The sequence below is a fragment of the Lepidochelys kempii genome, chromosome 9 (assembly GCF_965140285.1).
Source record: "Lepidochelys kempii isolate rLepKem1 chromosome 9, rLepKem1.hap1, whole genome shotgun sequence".
NCBI lineage: Eukaryota > Metazoa > Chordata > Testudines > Cheloniidae > Lepidochelys > Lepidochelys kempii.
In genome coordinates this window covers 50,228,348-50,247,982 of record NC_136388.1, presented here as the reverse complement: position 1 = coordinate 50,247,982, position 19,635 = coordinate 50,228,348, and the positions used below count along the sequence as shown (strand labels likewise).

The 19,635-nt window shown below is 50.0% G+C and overlaps 1 protein-coding gene across 2 annotated transcripts in view; it reads left to right on the top strand.

Annotated features, from left to right (window-relative positions):
• The window catches only part of DGKG (diacylglycerol kinase gamma), a 141,922-nt gene extending 126,500 nt beyond the window's left edge, over positions 1-15,422 (top strand). For both annotated transcript variants that reach the window (XM_073360314.2, XM_073360312.2), the window contains one exon: positions 3,848-15,422. In XM_073360314.2, coding sequence (XP_073216415.1) covers positions 3,848-3,946 — 99 coding nt within the window. In that variant the 3' untranslated portion in view covers positions 3,947-15,422. The remainder of the gene's footprint in view (positions 1-3,847) is intronic.
• Positions 15,423-19,635: the final 4,213 nt, after the last annotated feature.

Sequence of the window (19,635 nt, the reverse complement as noted above, 5' to 3'; positions counted from 1 at the left end):
GCCCAGGGAATAGCAGCAGCAACTATTAAAGGAAGCAGCAGATGGCTGCTATTTGTAGGTCCCTGGGCTGGGACCTGGAGTAGAGGACAGATCCGGGTCCCTCCTCCGGACACTGGGGAAGTGGCCTAAGCTCCAAGAAGGGGTAAGACTCAGTACTAAAAGCCCACGAAAGGAGCTAGAATTTAAACAGGCCTAGAGATGGGGCTGAAGATCCCGGAGGGGTCAACCATTGTTGGACTGTGTTACCCCAGAAGGGGTTCCTTCATGCGTTCGACTGTGTGTGACTTAGCCAGAGGGCTCGTCCACTGAAGACCCGCCTGATGAGGATAACAGCCAATAGGGCACCAGGAAAAGAGTGCAGGTTCACATCCAGCCAACAGGAGGTGCTCACGAGAGGGGAGCGGCTCCCCTCATGGGGTTTCTGAAAGGCCTAGGCTAAAAAATAAACCAGGGGTAAAGGGGGGGGCTAATTTCAGGTCCTGGCTCCCCTCTATTAGGACAGCACAGATTAAGCCGAAGTGCCCCAAGTGACTCCCTCAGTTGGGAGCTGTACAGGGCCCAGGTCAAGTGTCGGCTCCCCGTGCCTCGCTGTCCAGATCCTCCTTCCTGCTATTTCTAATGAAAACATGTAGCTATAACGGGCCCAAGCCTTGGGGGTGCTTGTCTGCACAGCTCTTTTGACTCAGTGGAGCAAGGCTGGGGATCTGGCCCTGGAGCAGATGGGGCCTTGGGGGCTCTCTCTGTACAGAGTAAAGGAGCAGTAAAATGCACAGCTGAAACTTTGGGCTTTATACTTCACCTTCCCATCTTCCTGCCGATGCAGGCCAGCACCGCTGGTTGGCACAGCCTTAAATGAGAAGAAAGGATTTGGGAAACAATGGCTTTTAGCTGCCAGCAGAAAACTCAGGTCACTTTGCATTTTGGCTTCTTTTCCATGTGTCTTTTTCTGCCCCACGGCTGCCACACGCCTCAATATCTTCAAGGCTCTGACATCATAACCAAGATTTTTCCAGGCAAGAAATGCTTGTCACGGTGTCACCACCCGCCTGAGCCAGCTGCAGTGTCCCCCAACCTGTTGTCCCCAGAGCAGAGTGTGCTGCCCATGGTGGCCCTGCAAGAAGTGCTGGCTCTGAAGCAGGGCACCAGCCTCGCCCCACATTGCATAGTGCTGTTCCTGGTTAGATTCACTGCACGTAGGCACAGGCTGTCTCAGCATTGCTCTGATTTCAGCAGATCTCCCAATAAACTCTCCCCTTCGTTTTAATTCAAACAAGTCAGATTTTTCTTCCCTTCGGCGCAGTCTGTTTGCAGCCGAGACAGAGTCCTACGCTGCCTGGGACCAGCCCCAGAAGCGTGGGGCACTAAACAAGGAGAGGAGTGCTGACCCAGTGCCCCACACACACACACACACACACACACAGCTGCCTCCGCTGGCCTGGTTCATAGCTGCTCTGTCCCAGGGCAGGGTGCGGTGCACATGCCATCCAGCCACCTTGCGGTGGATCATCCCAGGACACCGACCCCACTGCAAGGGCTGAATGTGACCGCACAGTGAACACACATGACCTGGCCCGCTGTGCCTGAACGGGGCCATGGCACCAGCTCTCCTCTCCCCTGCCCCCACCCCCCCGTGTGAGAACGCAATGCCTCTGCGCCTAAAGTGGTGCTTTTGAGTTTCCTGGTGGGCGGCCTCAGAGCCCTGGCAACCTGCTATTTTTGTCACTGCCGCACGTTAGACTCACTGCAGTGATTGCGCTCGAGAGGATGGAGATTATTAAAGCGCCTTGCTGGGGACCGGCTCTCCGGGGAGAGTGGGTGTCCCGGCCCGGAGGCTCCAGAGTGCTCTGGCCCAGGATCCCAGTATGATCCAGAACGACCCCACACCTTTGCTCCGTGGCATTGGTTCCTGCTGGCAGCTCACAAAGAGACACATCCCACACATGCACTCACAAAGCTAGGAAGCCCTTAATCTACCAAGTCCCATATCTCTGACCCATGAAGAGCAGGCTCTTTAAAGGGATGCTGCCAACCACTGGCTGGAGGGAGAATTGCATTTAACTCTCGCGTCTGCTATTCAATTATTACATCTAGACCAGCATGGCATATTTTAAAGAAAAAAAAAACATATTTAAACTGCAGGGATAGTGGATGGAATTTCTAAAAGCACCCAAATGACTGAGGAGTCTAATTCCCACTGACTGTGGATGAGACCTGAGCTCCTCAGACCCAGATCCTCCAAGGTACCTAGGTGCATAAACCCCATTGGTTTCAGTGATCAAAATACTTTGGCGGATCTGGGCTTAGATGCCTAAGTCACTGCTGAAAATGGGACCTGGGCTCCTAAATCTCTTTGGCGCTTTTCACAATGCTCCCCATTATCAAGCTACTCAATACTCAGGTTTTGGACTCAGCTGACTTGATCCTGCTGTGGAAATGCTGCTAAACAGAATCCTGTGAGCCATTCACCCCCATCCAGATAACCCCTCCCTGGTCTAGTCAAGACTGTTCCATCGTGCTGTGGCCCCTATGCCAGCAGCTTCACCCATAGCAATTCCACTTTTTCCTCAAAAGCCTGTGTCAGGAACCACAGGTTCCCCTTCAAGAGCCATGTGATAGTGGGGTTAAAAGCCAGGGGTACGGTTTTACTCTCACATAGGTCCGGTTTCAGTCTTTTATGCTGCTGTGCAGTAGAGAATGCTGGCAAAGTCTTGCTGTGGCTGGCGTTGGAAGAGCTGCCAATTGCATCTCCACCTGTGGCATTGAAAACCAGCCACTTTGTTTAAGAGTAAAGTGATGCCTGTATTCTAGAGGAGCCAGATCAGGAAGAGTTTTGGTGCAAAGGGAGGCACTGCTGGGTGGGGCACTAGCCTTCTAGCGCTTAGGCTTCTAATGTAACTTGGCCCATCCGTGGAAGTGTGTTTGGTGGATCCATCCTAGACATCATTGTTGACATCACAAAAGCCCACTGCCATTTGTCATGACTGGCAGTCTTTGCTGAGGAGACTAGAATAGCAAGGAAGCGTTATTTACTCCTTCTCATAACACACGAACTAGGGATCACCAAAATGAAATTCATAGGCAGCAGGTTTAAAACAAACAAAAGGAAGTATTTTTTCACACAACACACAGTCAACCTGTGGAACTACTTGCCAGAGGATGTTGTGTGAAGGCCAAGACTATAACAGGATTAAAAAAAAAAACTAAATAAGTTCATGGAAGATAGGTCCATCAATGGGTATTAGCCAGAATGGGCAGGGATGGTGTCCTAGTCTCTGTTTGCCAGAAGCTGGGAATGGGCGACGGGGGTGGATCACTTGATGATTACCTGTTCTGTTCATTCCCTCTGGGGCACCTGGCATTGACCACTCTCGGAAGACAGGATACTGGGCTATATGGACCTTTGGTCTGACCCAGTATGGCCATTCTTATGTTCTTAAGAATGATGTGGACCAGGACAGAGATGAATGGACAGAGCTGTGTGTTGGAGAGAGGAATGCAAACCCATGCACCTCGTCCAGGCTTTCTGTCCCTGATAAAATGTCAAGTGAATTACAAGAGTTTGAGTCTTAGGAAGCCAGGAGCTGATTGGCTCCTGGTGCTACTGTTGCCCTCTGGTCAGCGTGGGTTAGGTGTCCAATCCAGAAATGAACTGAGCCTGGCTCTTTAGCTCAAGCTGTAAAGGCTCCTCCTTGCAGCAGTGGAGGTCCCTGGTTCCATCCCTAGCATGCTGGCCAAGATGGATGCTATCACGTTCTCAGGGACCAGAGTCTCTTTCTGAGGGGAGTAGCCCCACTAACCCTTCTTTAAGGTGAACCTTATTGATTTTTTTTTATGTATTGATTTTTAGATAAAAATTACCCACAAAAGCCAAGTGCCAATGTTGCTGGGCGCTCCCCAGAAGAGCAGTTTCTTCTTCCTGAAGAGAAGAAACCGAACTCAAGATTAAACAAACAAAGAAATCAAGTCCAGAGGTGACAACGCTGCATCCCGCTGGCAACTGCTGCAAGGAAGGCCTGTGGAAAAGGACCATTCATCTCTTCAGATTTCCTGACTTCTCGCTCTGCTTTGGAAACAGCAGACCCCGGGCAGTGGTTTGAACAGCAAGTGGAAAAGAGCAGCCAATGGTTCCATGTGAAATGAGGTGTGGTTTGAGTTTGTACACACACGTGCGTGCACACACACACACACACTACTGGCAGGCACCACCTGGATGGTTTGGAAAAAAAAAAAAAAGAGATTTTTCCTAGAACGTCTCAATTGCAGGAGTGAAAACAAACTCTCAGTGCCAGGGAAGGGTTTTGTCCCTGGTGAAGCCTTAGACTCTGTTGAGAAAATTTGTTATCCTCTGAAAATAGACGAGCACAGATGGCCTGGAATGGATGGAGTATAATATCTGGCCCAACACTGCAAATGAGAGTTGGTTTCTTTCTTTTTTATTTAAACACTTAACTCCCCACCTGTCCCCCAAAGTTGCCAGTGAAACAGGGACCTGGCAAGAAGCTGAGTGTCACTTATTTATTGTTTAATTCTGTCCAAGGATAGTGGTTGTTTCATTGCCCTGTCCCTGTGGTCACTAAATCCTCCACATTCTAACAATTATTTGTCGTCTTAGCTTCAGCAACACTGAGGAGAGGGGAGATGGTGCCTTTTCTCAAACTGTTCTAATTCATTGTTTCAAAGCGCCCCACACTAGCTTTTTTTGGGAGGGAGCGGGGGCGGGTTTAAACAGAAGCAAGTTTGTCATTCAGTTTCAAACCCACCTATGTTCGGAGAGAGGGAGCCAGAAGGGACGGGGGAGGCCACACAAGGAGAGCCCGTTCCTTGGGTGCCAGAAACAAACTCAGGGTAAACAAGAGGAGAGAACACTTGGAATGTATAACTGGTCAAACATGGGCCTTGCCAGGCTGCCAGCCTCCATGGAATCCTGAATCCAATTTTGGACCCCACCTGTGTGTTTTTTTATTTATTGAAAAGATTCTTTTCCTTTAAAAAGAAAGTTTGATAGGAATGAAACGTCCCAATTTTCCCTGGCCGTTCCAGTTAAGAGAGAGGCCCAAACTCTCCTTACAGGAGAGTATTACTCTTAATAGGGTTGCTTTAGCCCACTGACAAATGGCCTGAGTTGAATTTTGGATGTGATGTGGCACTCAGCCTTCACTAATGCAGCAAAGGGCTTATGCTGAGTCATCACAATTTGTGGCAGTCTTGTGAATGGCTTTGAAAGAGGCGCTGGTCTGGGGATGAAATCAAAGTCAACCCAGTAGGAGCACTGCAGAGAGTTATTTGCTTTCTAAAGCACAACAGTGCAAGCAGGGTGGGGGGAAGAAAGGTAAAGAGTATACAGTGAAGGGAGACAAAAGCAACACGGCTTCAAATGTGATTGTAATACACAAGCTATTTGCTACTATGCTTTCCTGCCTAGGGGACCTGCATTCAGATTTGGCTTAGGTCACATAAGTGTGATGGTCTCATCCTAGTTCCCATTGAATCTATGTCCTGAATATCAAACCCACCAACTTGATGGGTTGGCAGTTAGGCAGAGTGCTGTGTCAAGATCTTCTGTGCCAGCTTTAGACTGGTGACAGCGCTTGCTTATACACACCAGCTGTGTTCATCATAGGATCCTTTAATGCGCTCCCAGGTATGGCTGAGGTTCATTTCAATAAGATGTTTTACACACCATGCCACCAGTGGCTGAACAGTATAATACATCCATTACATCTCCCCCTTTAAGTTCTATATTCCTCCCGTTTACAATATTTACGCTATCCTGCTGTCTTGGAAGTTCTGTATGGACCACTCTGTTAAGTGTCTCTGAATCATACTGATTTTCTAATTGCATCACCCAAATGCATAACACCTTGGTCATCTGGCTGTCCAGTAGTTGCTGGCTGTGGTTGGTTTGGAATCCTTAAGTCGTCTTCTTCTCCTGCACCTGCCATCTGTAGAGATTGCTTTGTTGATTGTTCTTTTGGAGGAACAAACTGTAGGTGTTGACGATTTCTGTTGAACTCTCTACTCTCGGTCTTGATCACATATGATCTGGGCACTGAATTTTTTCTTCATGTCAGCTGCAGTTGTCCATCCCATTCCTTCATCCAATTTGACATGAACACAGTCACCAGGTTCTAGACCCGACAGTTCTCTGAGTGATTTCTGTTGTAAAAGCTCTTATAGACTTTGTATCTGATTTGGCTACTCTCTGCATGTCTGTCCACTTTGCAGATAGATTCTTTTTCAACATTGCAGCAGTAGTTCTGAGTTGTCCTCCCATCAGGAGTTGTGCTGGACTCCATCCAGTAGCTGTCGTTGGTGTTGATCTGTAACTCAGAAGAGCAAGGAATGGATCTTCCTGCTATAGGATTTTCTTGGCTGTCTGTACAGCTCTCTCAGCCTCTCCATTCACTTGTGGAAAACTTGGGCTGCTAGTAATATGATCAAAATCATATTTCATTCAGAATTACTTAAATGTATCTCCTTTCAAAAGTCCAACATCATCAAATCTTCTGAATTCTTCAAACTTTCCCACTAGGCCCATCATGGTTGCCATGCTGTGGCTGAGAAGGCTGTTACACTCTGAATGCAAAGCTTTTGTCTTTATAAGTTGTTTCTGTGGTGAACTGGCCCATGCAATTCAGAATACCTCCAGGGCTAGTCAGAGCTGTGTCAGGTGACTTCAGCTCTGGGAGGGGTTGAAGGTGATTGTAAGTTTCTTCTGAGGTGACTATAACATCAGCTCCTGAGTCAATTTTAAAGTTAATAGTCTTGCCATGAATATTCAGTTTCACTCTCCAGGCAGGCTCTGTGTCATTACAAGGGATAGATTCCCAGAAACAATGCCCCTTGATGGTCTGTCATACGAGTCAACTCCTTGACTGCTTTGGTGCAGCAAACAGCTGCAAAATGTCCATATTTCTTGCATGTAGGACACCTTGTGCCTGTGGCTGGACATGCATCATCTCTTGGGATGTGACTTTTTCCACACCAAGCAGAAGCCCTGCACAGCTGCCCCTGAAAGTGCTTTTAGGAAGGAGAACAATTTGCCATGGTCATCTCCCTACAAGAGCAACACCTGCAGGCGTGCCAACAACACCTCAAGTCCAACTGTGAGAAATGCAGCTGGTGAAACTAACGGTGCCAGCCCAGATGACTTGATCTTCATCTATTGCTGGGTGGAAATTGTCAACCAATGCAGCTAGCTCAGTCTCTGTACCAGACCAAAGCTGGTAACCAGCTTCTCATGGGCCACAGAGACCTGAGGGGGTCTAGGTGCTGTGAGGGTGTCACTCTACAGGCTTGTCCAGGGGACTTTGACCATAAAAGGAAGATCAGACCCTGGACAAAAATGAACTAGATTGTCAGTGCCAAGCAGTGACTTCTTGAGCACAGGCCCGAGGCTGGCATCCTGCCCCCTGCAGGGAGGCATTGACAACCTCTCTTAGCACAGGACTGGGCACTTCCCACTGGCCTTCTCCACCCACGAAGGGCATGGATCCAATGCACAGGATGTAGCCCGAAGCCCTCTCAGCACCTGCAGGCCCTTGACAGCCCTCCAGGACACTGATCCACACAGAAACAGGTCAGTCTGAATGGAAGCACTTGACCAGGCTGAGACAGGGAGTGTTCACTGAGCTATCCCCAAACTATCCAAGAAGGCGGAGATTGAGGATGTGACATTGAAGGGGACGGAGCTGTGAGGAGGACTCTAGAGCAGAGCATGGCTATGGGCACCAAGTGCTGTGTCTGGAAGCTCTACAGCGAGCTGATGGAGCATTGAGAGTCATGCTAACATACAAAGAACTAATGCATATGTGGCTGGGCAGACTTCACTGGGCTGTGACCAGGAGCACGTAGATGGGAGTTCCCGAGAGAGTCCAGAGGAGAGAGGAATAACCAAATGTTTAGAACAGCAGGAAGCTAGGCTGGAATTGTTTTCTGGTCCTCTTCCAGGCATCAGGGGGCCCCAAGGAATCCTCTTCCTTCTTCCCCTGCCCTGATCTCTTCTCCTCATCCCCAAGCCTAGGAGTGTGGCTGCAGCAGCTGATCTTCTGCTCCCTACCATGATCAGCACCATGCCTGGTCCTCGCTTGCTCTGCTTCCCCATGTGGCTACCCATTTTGCTGCACCGAGCAAGGACCCGGGGCAGGATGGGCATCTAGCCACTGCTCAGCAGAGATCAAAGTAGCCCCTAGCAACTGAAGGGCAACACTTCAGGGAGAAGCAGGTGGGAAAGCCTAATGGTAGTTCATTTCTCTCCCCATGTCATTTTTTCCTGGCCACAGGGCACGGAACTCAGTCTGGAGACAGCAGCTCCACCACTTTTAGCAGTGTGACAGCAGGAAGGGGAGAATTAGCAGTGCAGATAGCTGTTGGTCATCATTAGGTTTCAGAGTCAACGCTCAATGAGGGCAGTTCACCCTTCTCCTAGGTACTCTGATACTACAGTGATGGCATAACGTAGATGGATAAATTAGTGTTTCAGTTTGCAGACAGTGTAAGTGGAAAATATTGAAGGATAGCATTAGCTGTCTAGAAAGAGACCTGGCAACTTGCTGACCTACACAGAGATCTAGGACTGATACCTGGAGACCAGCTGATCATTGATTTTGTAGAAAGGGTCTGGGACTCCCCATGCAAATTGTTGCCAGAAACCAGTCCAATGCATTAGCCAGGCTCCAGTCATGCAGATGGAGTCCAAGCAGACAGAGTGACGTGGAAGGTTTCCTATGATGTGGCATATTCTTCTCCCCCAAGCACTAAGGTGGAAGATAAAGCTGGTCTCCCCCTCAAGCTGATTAACAGTAAGCAAAGTCCCGTTAATGTATTCGTGGGCTTATACGCTCCACGCACTGGAAAAGTCATCTCGTGGGAGAACAATCTAGGGGGTGAAACAGCTGGCATGGTTCTCACAGCAGCGCTGCTGTGAGTGAGTAATGCAGGGGGCAGTGCATGGCATTTACAACACCAGCAAGACACTATGTGGTAATGGGGAGAGAAGGAGCAAGAGAGACCAAATGGGAAAAACCAAAAACCACTCTTGGGTCCACAAGTGTCGCTGGAAGAGGCAGGGATTGATTAAAGTAAGGAGGAGCCTATCGCTGAGCAGGCTACGAACAGGTAAGAGAATACATGGGAAATGGATGGACAGATAAGCATGGCTGGTGATGCTTTTCCAAGGATGCTAAAGGAATTAGCTAATGAATTACTGAGTGAAGACCATTTAAAGTTCTGGGACAAAAACCATGCATATGGCACTCCTATGGCACAATGGAGCTCTCAACAGCAAGAATAAGGGCTTGTCACTACTGGAAATGCTGTAGGGCAGATGCTACGTACACCAACGGAGAGGTTCTCCCAGTGCTGCCGCTGGTCCATCTCTCTGAGAGGTGGTAGCTCGGTCAAGGGAAGGATTCTTCCATCAGTCTACCGCTGTCTACACCAGGCGTTAGGTTGGCATTTTTCATACCCCTGACAGACATAGTTGAGTCAACCTGACCTTTTAGTGTAGATCAAGCTCATCTGGGTGGAAGATAGCCTTTCTCAGGGCCGGTCTGAGACTGTGGAATGAACAAAGGACCATCCAAATCTCACCACTTTCTGCTCCAAGTGCAAGCCACATTTTTTTGGCATTGTTTTTCTAATAGGCCAAAGAACAGAGCAGCAGGTATAATTTAACACACACACATACACCTGCCACACGCTTCTCCTTCGGGGGAGAAGATGTGAGAGCAAACACCATGTGACAGCTTCGTAGTCAAGTCTCACTCCTGGAAGGCGCTCAGATACTCCAGCGATGAATACAATATAAAAGCCTATATAGAGCAGAAAAGTGTCATAAAGAACCAAGGAGGTACCACAGAATATGGAAGAAAAACAACTGAGGTATCAGGCCTTCAAAAACAGGGCAATTCCCATCTAGAAATACAGCTAACTTCAAGCCTTACTAAAATAATAGAGCAAATATTAAGCTCTCAATCCACGCCCCACACAAGTGACTCCAAGAATGGAATGATCCGTGCTCCCCCACTGAACTCTGGCATTCAGCCCCATCTGTCAGAGCCTCCTTGCCCTCACCCCAAACATCTGCCCTGCTTGAGAGAACTTTCTACTCGCCTTTCTTTCCATGATGACCTGCTTTCCTTCAGCTGTCTCCTGCCATCCAGCCTGCCACTCTCCTCCACTACATGTGGGCTGCTAGCCCACAGCCTGCTCATCCTCTCACCATTCACAGGCCTTTCAAACCCCTGGCACCACACGCTAGCCCTCCTGCCCCTACACACTCCATCACTCCCACCACGATCCTCATCTCTGCTGCCACAGGCAGACCGTAGACCTTTCCCTACGGCTATTCAACAGCAGGCAGGGATGAGAGGATTAAAGAGGAGAAATCTGGGAGAATCCAAACAAAAAGATCCCTAAACACCAGTTCCAGGGCATAAGCCAGGCAAAAGAAACTCAACTGCTTTTCTTTGGAACATGGCACTGCAACAGTAGCGACTCTGAGAATACACTGGGTACTTGGGTATTAGTAAAGCATCTGAGCCAGCATTCCTTGGAATCCGAATTGAAATAGTTCATTCGGATTGGTTTGGATCTGAGCAGTGTTCCAGGCCTGAAACTGCCTGAGGGCTCCGAACAGCAGCTCGTACTAATGGCTATGTATCGAGTTTGGGGGAGACTTTCTGTGGGTCAGCTGTTTAGGTTTACTGAAAGGAGTGGTGTTGTAAACCCCAGAGAGGCTAGAGAAATGATCCAAAGGTCCCTAGATGGTTGGACATGTGGGCATGGAAAGAAACAAGAAGGAAAAGTCAATTCAGTGAGTGTGGGATTCTTAGCCAGAGCTCTGTCCAAAGCAGCCTACTGCAAGGGTAATGTTGTGTGGGGAGAGGTCTTCAAATTATAGATGGGGGCAGAGGGGGGGAAGATTATAAAAGGGCTAGTTTCATCCCTGGTGTAATTTTGATCACCTGGGTGGAGTGACACCAGGGATGAACCTAGTCCATTTTGCAATCGGCATGCCACGAGAGCAGGCGTTGCACCAGAGCATGGAAAGGGAGCAGGCCACCTCTATGTGGTGCACCATAGTGAGGCGTTTCTTAAAATGCTACTGGGCACCTGTCTACACAGCAAAATGGAGAGAATGCCAAGAAGGACCCCACAATACTGAAAGGAGCTGGAAGGGTTAATTCAGGCTAAGAGAACTAAATCTGTATCCCTGTGCCTTGGTCACGATGGAGAATGAAGGGGGCATGCAACACTCACCTAACATGACAGGTGAACCGCAAGGAGAGAGAGGAGTTGTTTAGGGTGATCTTTCTGTCTGTAATTTCTGCTGAGCCACAGGGACTGTATCATAAATCAGGGAAAACTTCTTCCTCATCCTGCCCCCATGGTGAGCTGAGAGAGAGAGGGCTGGGTCCAGCCCATTCTCCTCAGAACAAAGTTTGAGGCTATTCTGCCTGCTTGGTCCTGTGAACAGTCTGGCGGATGAACCAGAGACAAGAGCCACAGAGCAGTGCATACTAGGAATAAAGTAGTCACTCAGAAGATCAGATTGATCCGTGGTGCAGAGAGCTTTTGTAATATAACCAGAGCGGGGCAGGAACCAACTTTCCTGTCCCCAAATATTTTTGAGAGTTTGAATCCCCCTCCGCATCTTGTATGAGGATGAAAAGTCAAGATCTTGAATCTATTTCTGAATTGGAAAACTGGCAGTTCAGGTCACTCAAAACATTCTGTTTGAAAATTTAGAAATATTTCATTTCAATGTTGACCTTTTTTTCCTTCTTCTTTTAAACCTTTTGGGCAAATTAGCTTAAATTTAGAAAAAGTCATTTCCAATCGGAAAAAAAATTGATTTGTTCATTTGTTGAAATATTTCAATTTGACAATTTCAAAACTTCCCCCCCCCCCCCGAGTTGGGAGAACCATCAAAATCCGAGCCAGTTTTGTGAACTGTTCTGGATTTCAGTGAATCAGTATTTTTCAATGGAAAAATTTTGTCCAAAAAGTCTCAACCACCTCTAGCTAGAATCAAGGCAACATCCATACATGGTTGTTTTACCTAACGTGGAAATGGTCTCTCAGGGTCTTGTCTGTGCTGCATGAAAAGACCCCCGGCACAGCCGCAGCTGACTCAGTCTCTCAGGGCTCTGAGACTGAACATCTACACTGGCCACCAAGCTCAAATTAGCTGACTGGGATGTGGGTTTTTTACTGCACCATAGACGTGGTCTCACTGAACATCAGTGGGAATTAGCACATACTTAAAGTTAAGCATGTTGCTAAACAACTGTGGCTTGGGATCTCAGGGCACTTACTTGGTCCCAACGCACTGCAGTTTATGATACACAGTTCTCAGAACTAAAACTTACGCCAGCCACAGCCAGGAAAGGGGTGGTAGCTACAGGTTCAAGCAAAGCGGGGTGTCATTTCTTTTAAAGAGAGGAAAGGAAGGAGGCTTGGCTATAGCTCTGGGTGGTTGATCGTACACTTCATGTGAAAGGCTAAGTCAGCTCTTCTGGGGAAAACTTGGACCATTGGGAGGAGGAGGCTGAATTAAATAGTCAGGAAGAAGAAGCTGGAGACCTAGGCTGAGATATCCAGAGGGGTCCAAGGAACCCAGTTCCCACTGAACGTCATTCCCATTAGGCCAGCCCCTTTTAATTCTAACCAATTCTCCAGAGCCCTGGGACAATCCAGCCATCTAAGGATTCTCCAGGGCTTACAACTGTATTTGCCCCATTCTTGACTCCAAGTGCAGTTGGGCTGGTTGGGAGAATCTGGTCCATAACACACATTCCAGAGCGTGCAGCTCTGAATATGGCGAGACCCTTTTAAATAATGCGGTTTAAGCATTTGCTAAGATGCAATTGCATGCACAGATTAATAGGAAAGTGTTCATGGAAAAACACTGTAAATATCTAATGCAACTTGATACAGGGGATTTTTGCGAAGCAACTCTCCGAGCAAGTGGAAAATCGCATCAGATTTTCCAAACATGCAGGCAAAAGGCTTTGTGAGCAGAGGAGAACGTTGATCAGCCCATCTTTGCTCCGTTGCATCTGTGTGCTCTGCTAGGCAGTGTGTAAATACATTTCCCTTTGATTGAAACAACGATATTTGTAAATTGGCGGCAGGTGAAAACATATTGTACTGACGCTGAAATAAAAATGTTAATTACCACAAAACATGAACAATATTTGTTCTCCAAATCCCGTTCCAGATGGTATCATTTCTCAGATCCCTACTTGCTCCTCTGGAAATGTTAAAGAAAAGAACACACTAACTGTAAATGCTATTGGCAGGGGGAAAGGCCTTCTCTGTTTAATACATACGGTGAAAAACTACGAGATCACTGGGATTTATACAAGCAGATCTGGCACCCTTTCCTGCGAATTATCGTTGTACAGTGTGACTATGGTCAGAAAAGTGCCTATATAAAAATAGCACCTTTTTATTCAACAGACCTGCTTCCTGTACAAATTCAGATTCTGATCTGCTCCGATGCCTGGAAAAAATGAGTTTTTACTCCAGTTCTCCCAGCACAGCTCCGGGAGAGCAAGCTGGAAACTTTTGGCTCATGCAGTAACCCAGTGCCAGCTGCAGAATTTTGATGGCTAGTGATGATTCAGGAGCCCAGCTCGATCGCTCAGATCCCAGGCTGCGTCCGAGAGCCGGCAGGAAGACAAAACATCTTTGTGAACTGATCCCATGCGCTCCAGAGTGCCACCGTGACCCAGTAAACACGGAGCCCCGCAGGCTATCCAGAGAGGAGGGCCCAGTAGGGAAAAGTGCCCCCATTTCTTAGTGCCTGGGTGTCTCGGCCTGTTTTGTAGACGCCGCAAGGCAGATTGCAGGTGCATCGTGGGCACAGTGCTGCAGGGGGGTGAGTTCACAGCTGATATAAATAGCTGCAGTTCCATTGGCATAAGTGGTGGCTCATCTGCTTATACCAGCTGAGAAGCTGGGGAGCTAGAAGGGAAATTCTGGGGAGGAGGAGAGCAGCAAGAGAGCAGAGCTAGTGCCTGCTTTTGGGGTGTCTGGAAAGCAGGCCTGAGAGAGCGTCCAACCCAGGAAAGGTGTCCAGACTGAGCCCAGCTTCTGAGTTGCCTTTGCCTCTATGCACTTCCGGAGAGAACCAATAGTGCGGGGCTCACCAAGGCCGCTCTGCTGCCATTGGAAAGCTCCTGTAGTTACGCACTCCCTGGGGGCTCTGGGGAGCTGGCAAGGAAGCGGGATAGCGCATACGCCACCGCACACTCACACACCAGTCTCTTTGCTGGCATACAGGGCAGGCTCCCGGAGTGCATTGGGCTGGAGGCTCATGGGAAATTCCCTTCTCTTTCTCTTCTCCCCCAATATGCATCCACTTCCCACCTGGCTATGCTTCCCTGCCCACTGCTCGCCTCTCTGCGTCCTGGCTCCTCTCCCATCCATTTGGGCTTCAGGGATTTCCCATGGAAAACAGGCTGGCTAGTAAAGCCAGCCCTTTCTGCTGCCTCCCGAGTCACTGCATGAGGAGGTATAAGCTCCTTTTGACTATGTCCTGGTTAGGTCAGGGCAGTGCGCAGGGAGTGACCGTTGGCCAGGTTGCCAAGGTGTTACAAAACCTGCTGCATGCCCTGGCCAGCTGCCTATGACACCCACAGTGCTGCAGCATGGCATGCCAACCTCCAAAGCCAGCTTTTGCATGGCACACCCAGTAAGCCTCCGTCAGGGCCAGAGATCTTTCTGCCAGCCCAACGGTATTTGAAGACACTTTGCTTTCCCACTTCAGTGCTCTGAGTGCATTGCAGAAGGTTATGGCACAAGAAAGGCTGCACTCTGCTTAGCAAGGCTGCTCCCCAGTGCCCTGGGGTGTGGCCCAGCAGTTTCTGGTGAGGTGGTGAACAGGCATTGTACCTTGCCCAGCACTGACCAGTCACCCATGCTGGGTGGGATGGCCTCACAGGGCATCCCTTGGTCTTGTAGTAGGGGCTCCTCTGTCCCCATGGGAGTCACCTGCTGGGGGAGTAACCGCGCTATGCAAGTTGCCCCTTGCAACAGCCAAAAAGCCAGCCCTTGAGATGACTGAACCCTCGGATTTCCTTTTGTGCATAAACCCGCCCATTGTCCTGACTCCACAGGCTCCAGGACTGAATTGAATTCCACTAGCAGCAAACTAGCACTGCTTTTAGGGGCTCTTGATGCTGTCAACCAAGTGTGTAAACAGAACACATAGCCCCCCAACTGTGTAGTGTGGCTACTGCACGGCCCCTGTTCCCCACTTCCCTGCAATCTCTTGAGCCCCCTTTTCCCTCCCCGCCCAGCCCCCGTCCTCCCACATGTGTGTCAGTGTGGCACCCTGCATGGAATTGTAATGTAGCACATGTTTATCTGTGAATCCTGATTTATGTGGTTTTACAGCAAATAAAACGACTATGAAGCCGTGGCTGGGCCTGGAATGTGTCAGGTTGCGTTTACATTATTGCCTGTGGACTTCCCCGAGCATCACTCTGGAGGCTGACATGTCGGCGGGTGAGTCACCGAGAGCAGCCAGATGTCTGCTTTCTCCCTTTCCAAACCCATCAGCGCCCTCTCTGCTAGCAAAAGTGGGGCCGGTGTTTCTGCGCTGAAGCTGCCTTGACCACCTGGCATGGTGGCCAGGTCTGAGCCCCATCTCCAGTAGCTCTTATGCCGTGGCACCCTGGAGACAGCTACAGAGAAGCTGAAAAATAGGCACCTTCCATGTTCTCTTTGACACAGTCAAAAAGGAAGCAAAAGGGTGAAAAGGAAGAGAATGAAGCTGGGAATGGTGAGTTGGCTCTTTAGCCCCTTGGAGCTTTTTCCCATTCAGCCCTTGCAAGACTGAGCATTTCTGATACCAATAATTCTCCCCAGCTGCCCGCTGCTGGCACAGAGCTTGGTCCCTTTGTCCTTTCAGCCCCAGCCAGTGGGCAATGCCTAGAAGCCCAGAGCACTTTGCCAGGGAAAGGACGCAAAACTCACTTGTCTGCAAACAGAAGCCGCGACTGCCCTTGCTAGTGGCAGCTCACCCACTTCAGAGCCGCGAGTCGCCATGGGGCCAAAACCAGCTCTGCCCCTCATGGAGCTGAAGCTGTTCCTACTCCGATCCTCCACGGTTAGCGCCAGGGCTCGCAGGGTCACGGCTTCCGTGTTGGGATGCCATCCCTGGCCGCAGAACTGGGGCTACGACATTCATTGAAACAATGGGAGTCAGGCTGACTCCCAAGCTACCCAGCAGAAAAGTACTTCATCACCTTGCTTCATTGTAACAAGTGATTTTCTTCCACGCAGCTGATGCGTGAGGAGGTTTAACTTGCTGGGAAGCGAGAAGGGGCTGTAACCAGCTGCTTGTGGCCAGGAGGAGACAAAACAGTTACACAACAGGAAACATTTCAAATCAGAGTCATTTTACATTACCCGCAGTTCAAAACCAGTTTGCAGGGTTTCCTTCAGGCTTTGCCAAAATGCTCCCCTCTGCCTCCCCTGTGCTTTGGTCTAGAAAATCACGTTGGGCTAAACCGCAGCCCCCTGCCTCCGGGATGCTACGATAGGGCTTTGCAATGGAAGCTGCCTCTGAAGAGGCTACAGTGTCTCCATAACTGAGTGAGCTTTGGCGAGTCCCACAGATTCCTGCACCAAAGGGATTTTGCAGAACGAAACCAGTGGCCGGTCCAGTGTGAGGCTGGGAGATGCTGGGGGCAGGTTGGGTTTCCCAAAGCCCTCAGAGCAGTGGTCTCCAAACTTTTTGGCTCGCGCACCTCCCGGGTGAAGACCGCAAGGCCTGCCGCAGACGTGCCGCCGGGGGGGGGAAAACCACCAGCCGTGGACATGCAGAGCTGCCGCCAAAGAAAAGAAATGGCGGCGTGCTGTCTGGCGGTGCTCCTGCTGCTGCGCACCCCCTGGGATCGTCTCGCGCACCCCAGTTTGGAGACCACTGCCTTAGAGCACAGCCTGATTCACCGGGGCACACGATGGTTTTACACTGGGACAGCTCTACTGGTGTCCAGGCTGCAGCCGAGCCTGATTCTTCACAGCCTTTTACAATGTAGTTTGAGGGGACTCTAAAGACAAGGCACTTCCCCTGTGTTTAAACCATCAGACTTTTCAGGGACAGCGCCATGTAAAGATCTGCTTCTAAGGGACTGAATCCTGCACCAATCAAAGCTTCCTATATGAAAGTGATCAATGTCTTGTTTCTAGGGAACAAAGAAAGCAGCAGCAGGCGGGAAGTTGTGTGTTGCCAAAGCCAAGCTGATCTCTCAATGTGAAGCGTATATTGGGCTAAATTTAGACCCATTGATATTTTTTTTGAGGGGGTTCTAAATTTAGCCAAACTAGTTCTCCCCTCCCCCTAAGACTGAACTTGCAGAGATTTCCGTTCTCACAAAGGCACCGGGAAGCATCTTGCAGTCTCCTCCAGCAATCGTCCTCCTTAGAGCCACACATGATACAGCCCTGTATGTAGATCTCCCCCCTGCCATGTGGAAGAGAGACTCAGACCTATGGCAATGGCTACTGGTGCTGCCTCCATCGACCCCTTGCAGCTTTCGCTGTGGGGGCAGGGTACTGATTTCCTTCCCAGAGGTGTGACCGTCAGAGGGGCATTCAGAGACCTACCCCCCTTCTCACTGCTTCTCAGATAGCAGCAGCTCTGCTTTGGCCAGCCAGCCACCCAACACCCCCCCGCCCCCACAAACAGCATCTGGGGAGGGAACATTTCTCAGCCTGGGACAGGGAGCAAAGAGTCCGATGTCTTTCAGAAGGACTGGAAAGCAGGAAAGGGTTGTACATTGCTTGGCTTGGCCTCTTGTGCAGGGATGTAGCCACAGCTGAGCCTGGATGGGCCCCGGCTCTCCAAGGTGTAGCCAGTTAGCAAAGGGTGAGTTTGGACCCAGACAGCTAGCCCAGTGCTGCATTGTCCACATTGCTCATTGTAGCCCCTAGCGCACTCCAAGCTAGCGCCAGCCTGGCATTGCCCAGCCATCGTAAGTTGCCGCCCACACGCGTTTCCACTCCTAGTGACGCCTGTGCAGAACTCGGCCTCAGAGCCAGCCAACACCGCCAGCCAGAGGGAGACCACAGAAGGGCCCCATGGCTGGGCCTGCTGCAAAGGGTAACCCAGATCAGGGCACTGGGAAGAGGAGCGATCAGAGCAGGGCCAGGTGGGGAGCAAGGCCAGAGTGCGTCCAACAGTCAGGGAGGGCCAGTATCCCGCTGCAGCCATGCACTCTGCCCTATGGTGTATTCCCACTGGGCAGCCTGGGTGCCTCCTACACCCACTGTTTGGAGGGTGCTTTCAAAGAACAGTCCATGCTAAGAGGGGCAGAGAAACAGCTCTCATTTACAGCCTGGGGTATTCCCCAGATGCTGCGTTTGTGTGTGTGCGCGCGAGAACATCTCTGTACGCGTGTGCTACGTGCGTGTGCGGGCCTGCGTGTGCGGGCACATGAATTTGCATGTGCCCCCGCAGGGGGTACACAAGAGGAGCGCAGTTCCCATTCTGAATCAGTTGCAATGTTTTGTAGCGAGTGCTGCAGGGACCTGCCCCATTCCTGACACTAGCGAAAAAGCCCCAGGCCTTGTCCCTGAGATGCTCGGGGAGGCTCACTGAAGGAGGCTGAGAGCAGAGAAGGAGGCTGAGGGCAGGTGGGCCGGGGCAGAGGCCTGGGAGCCAGAAAGAACAGAGGGGAGGGCAGGTGGCCAGGGCCTGCTGCCTGGCCAGTGTGAGTAGGTCACTGGGCTGTATGGGACAAGAGTGCCCAGCTGCATGCCTGCCCTCGGGAGTGGGAGGGGCACAGCAATGGAGGGGGGGGCCTGCAAAGCTGGAGGACCTGCTCGTCCAAGAGCTGGGATCCGGCGATGGGAGGTTTCCTAGAGTTTAGGGCCAGAAGGTGCTGTGATACTCAGACTGAGACTCAGGAGCCGAGAGTGGCTCTTTAACGTCTCTCCTGCTGCTCTTTGCAGCACATGGTATCAAAACACTGTGTGATTTAATTAGTAACCAATCTACATGATTAACCAATCAGGAGGCTTTTACTGTGTTATTAACCAACTGTAGTTGATAAAATAATAATATTTTGTCAGTCATTTTGCTGGAAGAATTAACTAAATATTTCCCGTATCATACTCTGACCATGAATTCACACTCCTATGACTAGTTTGGGTGATGTTGATTGCTAATTTGACTCCTGAGGTCTGAGTATCCCTGGCCTAGTCTGACCTCCCGCATATCACAGCGGGCCACTGAAACTCACCCGGTTCCCCCTGTACTGAGCCCAGTCACTTGTGTTTGCCTAAAGCCTCTTCCAGAAAGGCCTCCAGATGGGAAGACATCAAGCAATGGAGAATGTACCACTTCCCTTGCTTCCAATGATGAATCACCATCACTGGTAAATATTGGTGCCATATTTCTAATATAAATTTGTCTAGCTTCAGCTTCTAGCCACTGGTTTTTGTTCTGCCTTTCTGTGTGAGACTAAAGAGCACTTCAGTCCGCGATAGCTTCTCCCTCCAAAGGTGCCACTACACTCTTATCAAGTCACCTCTCTCTTTCCTTTTTGACAAACTAAACAGCTGGAGCGCATGGAGTAGCTCATTGGAATTCCTCAGATCCCTTGTGTAGCTCTC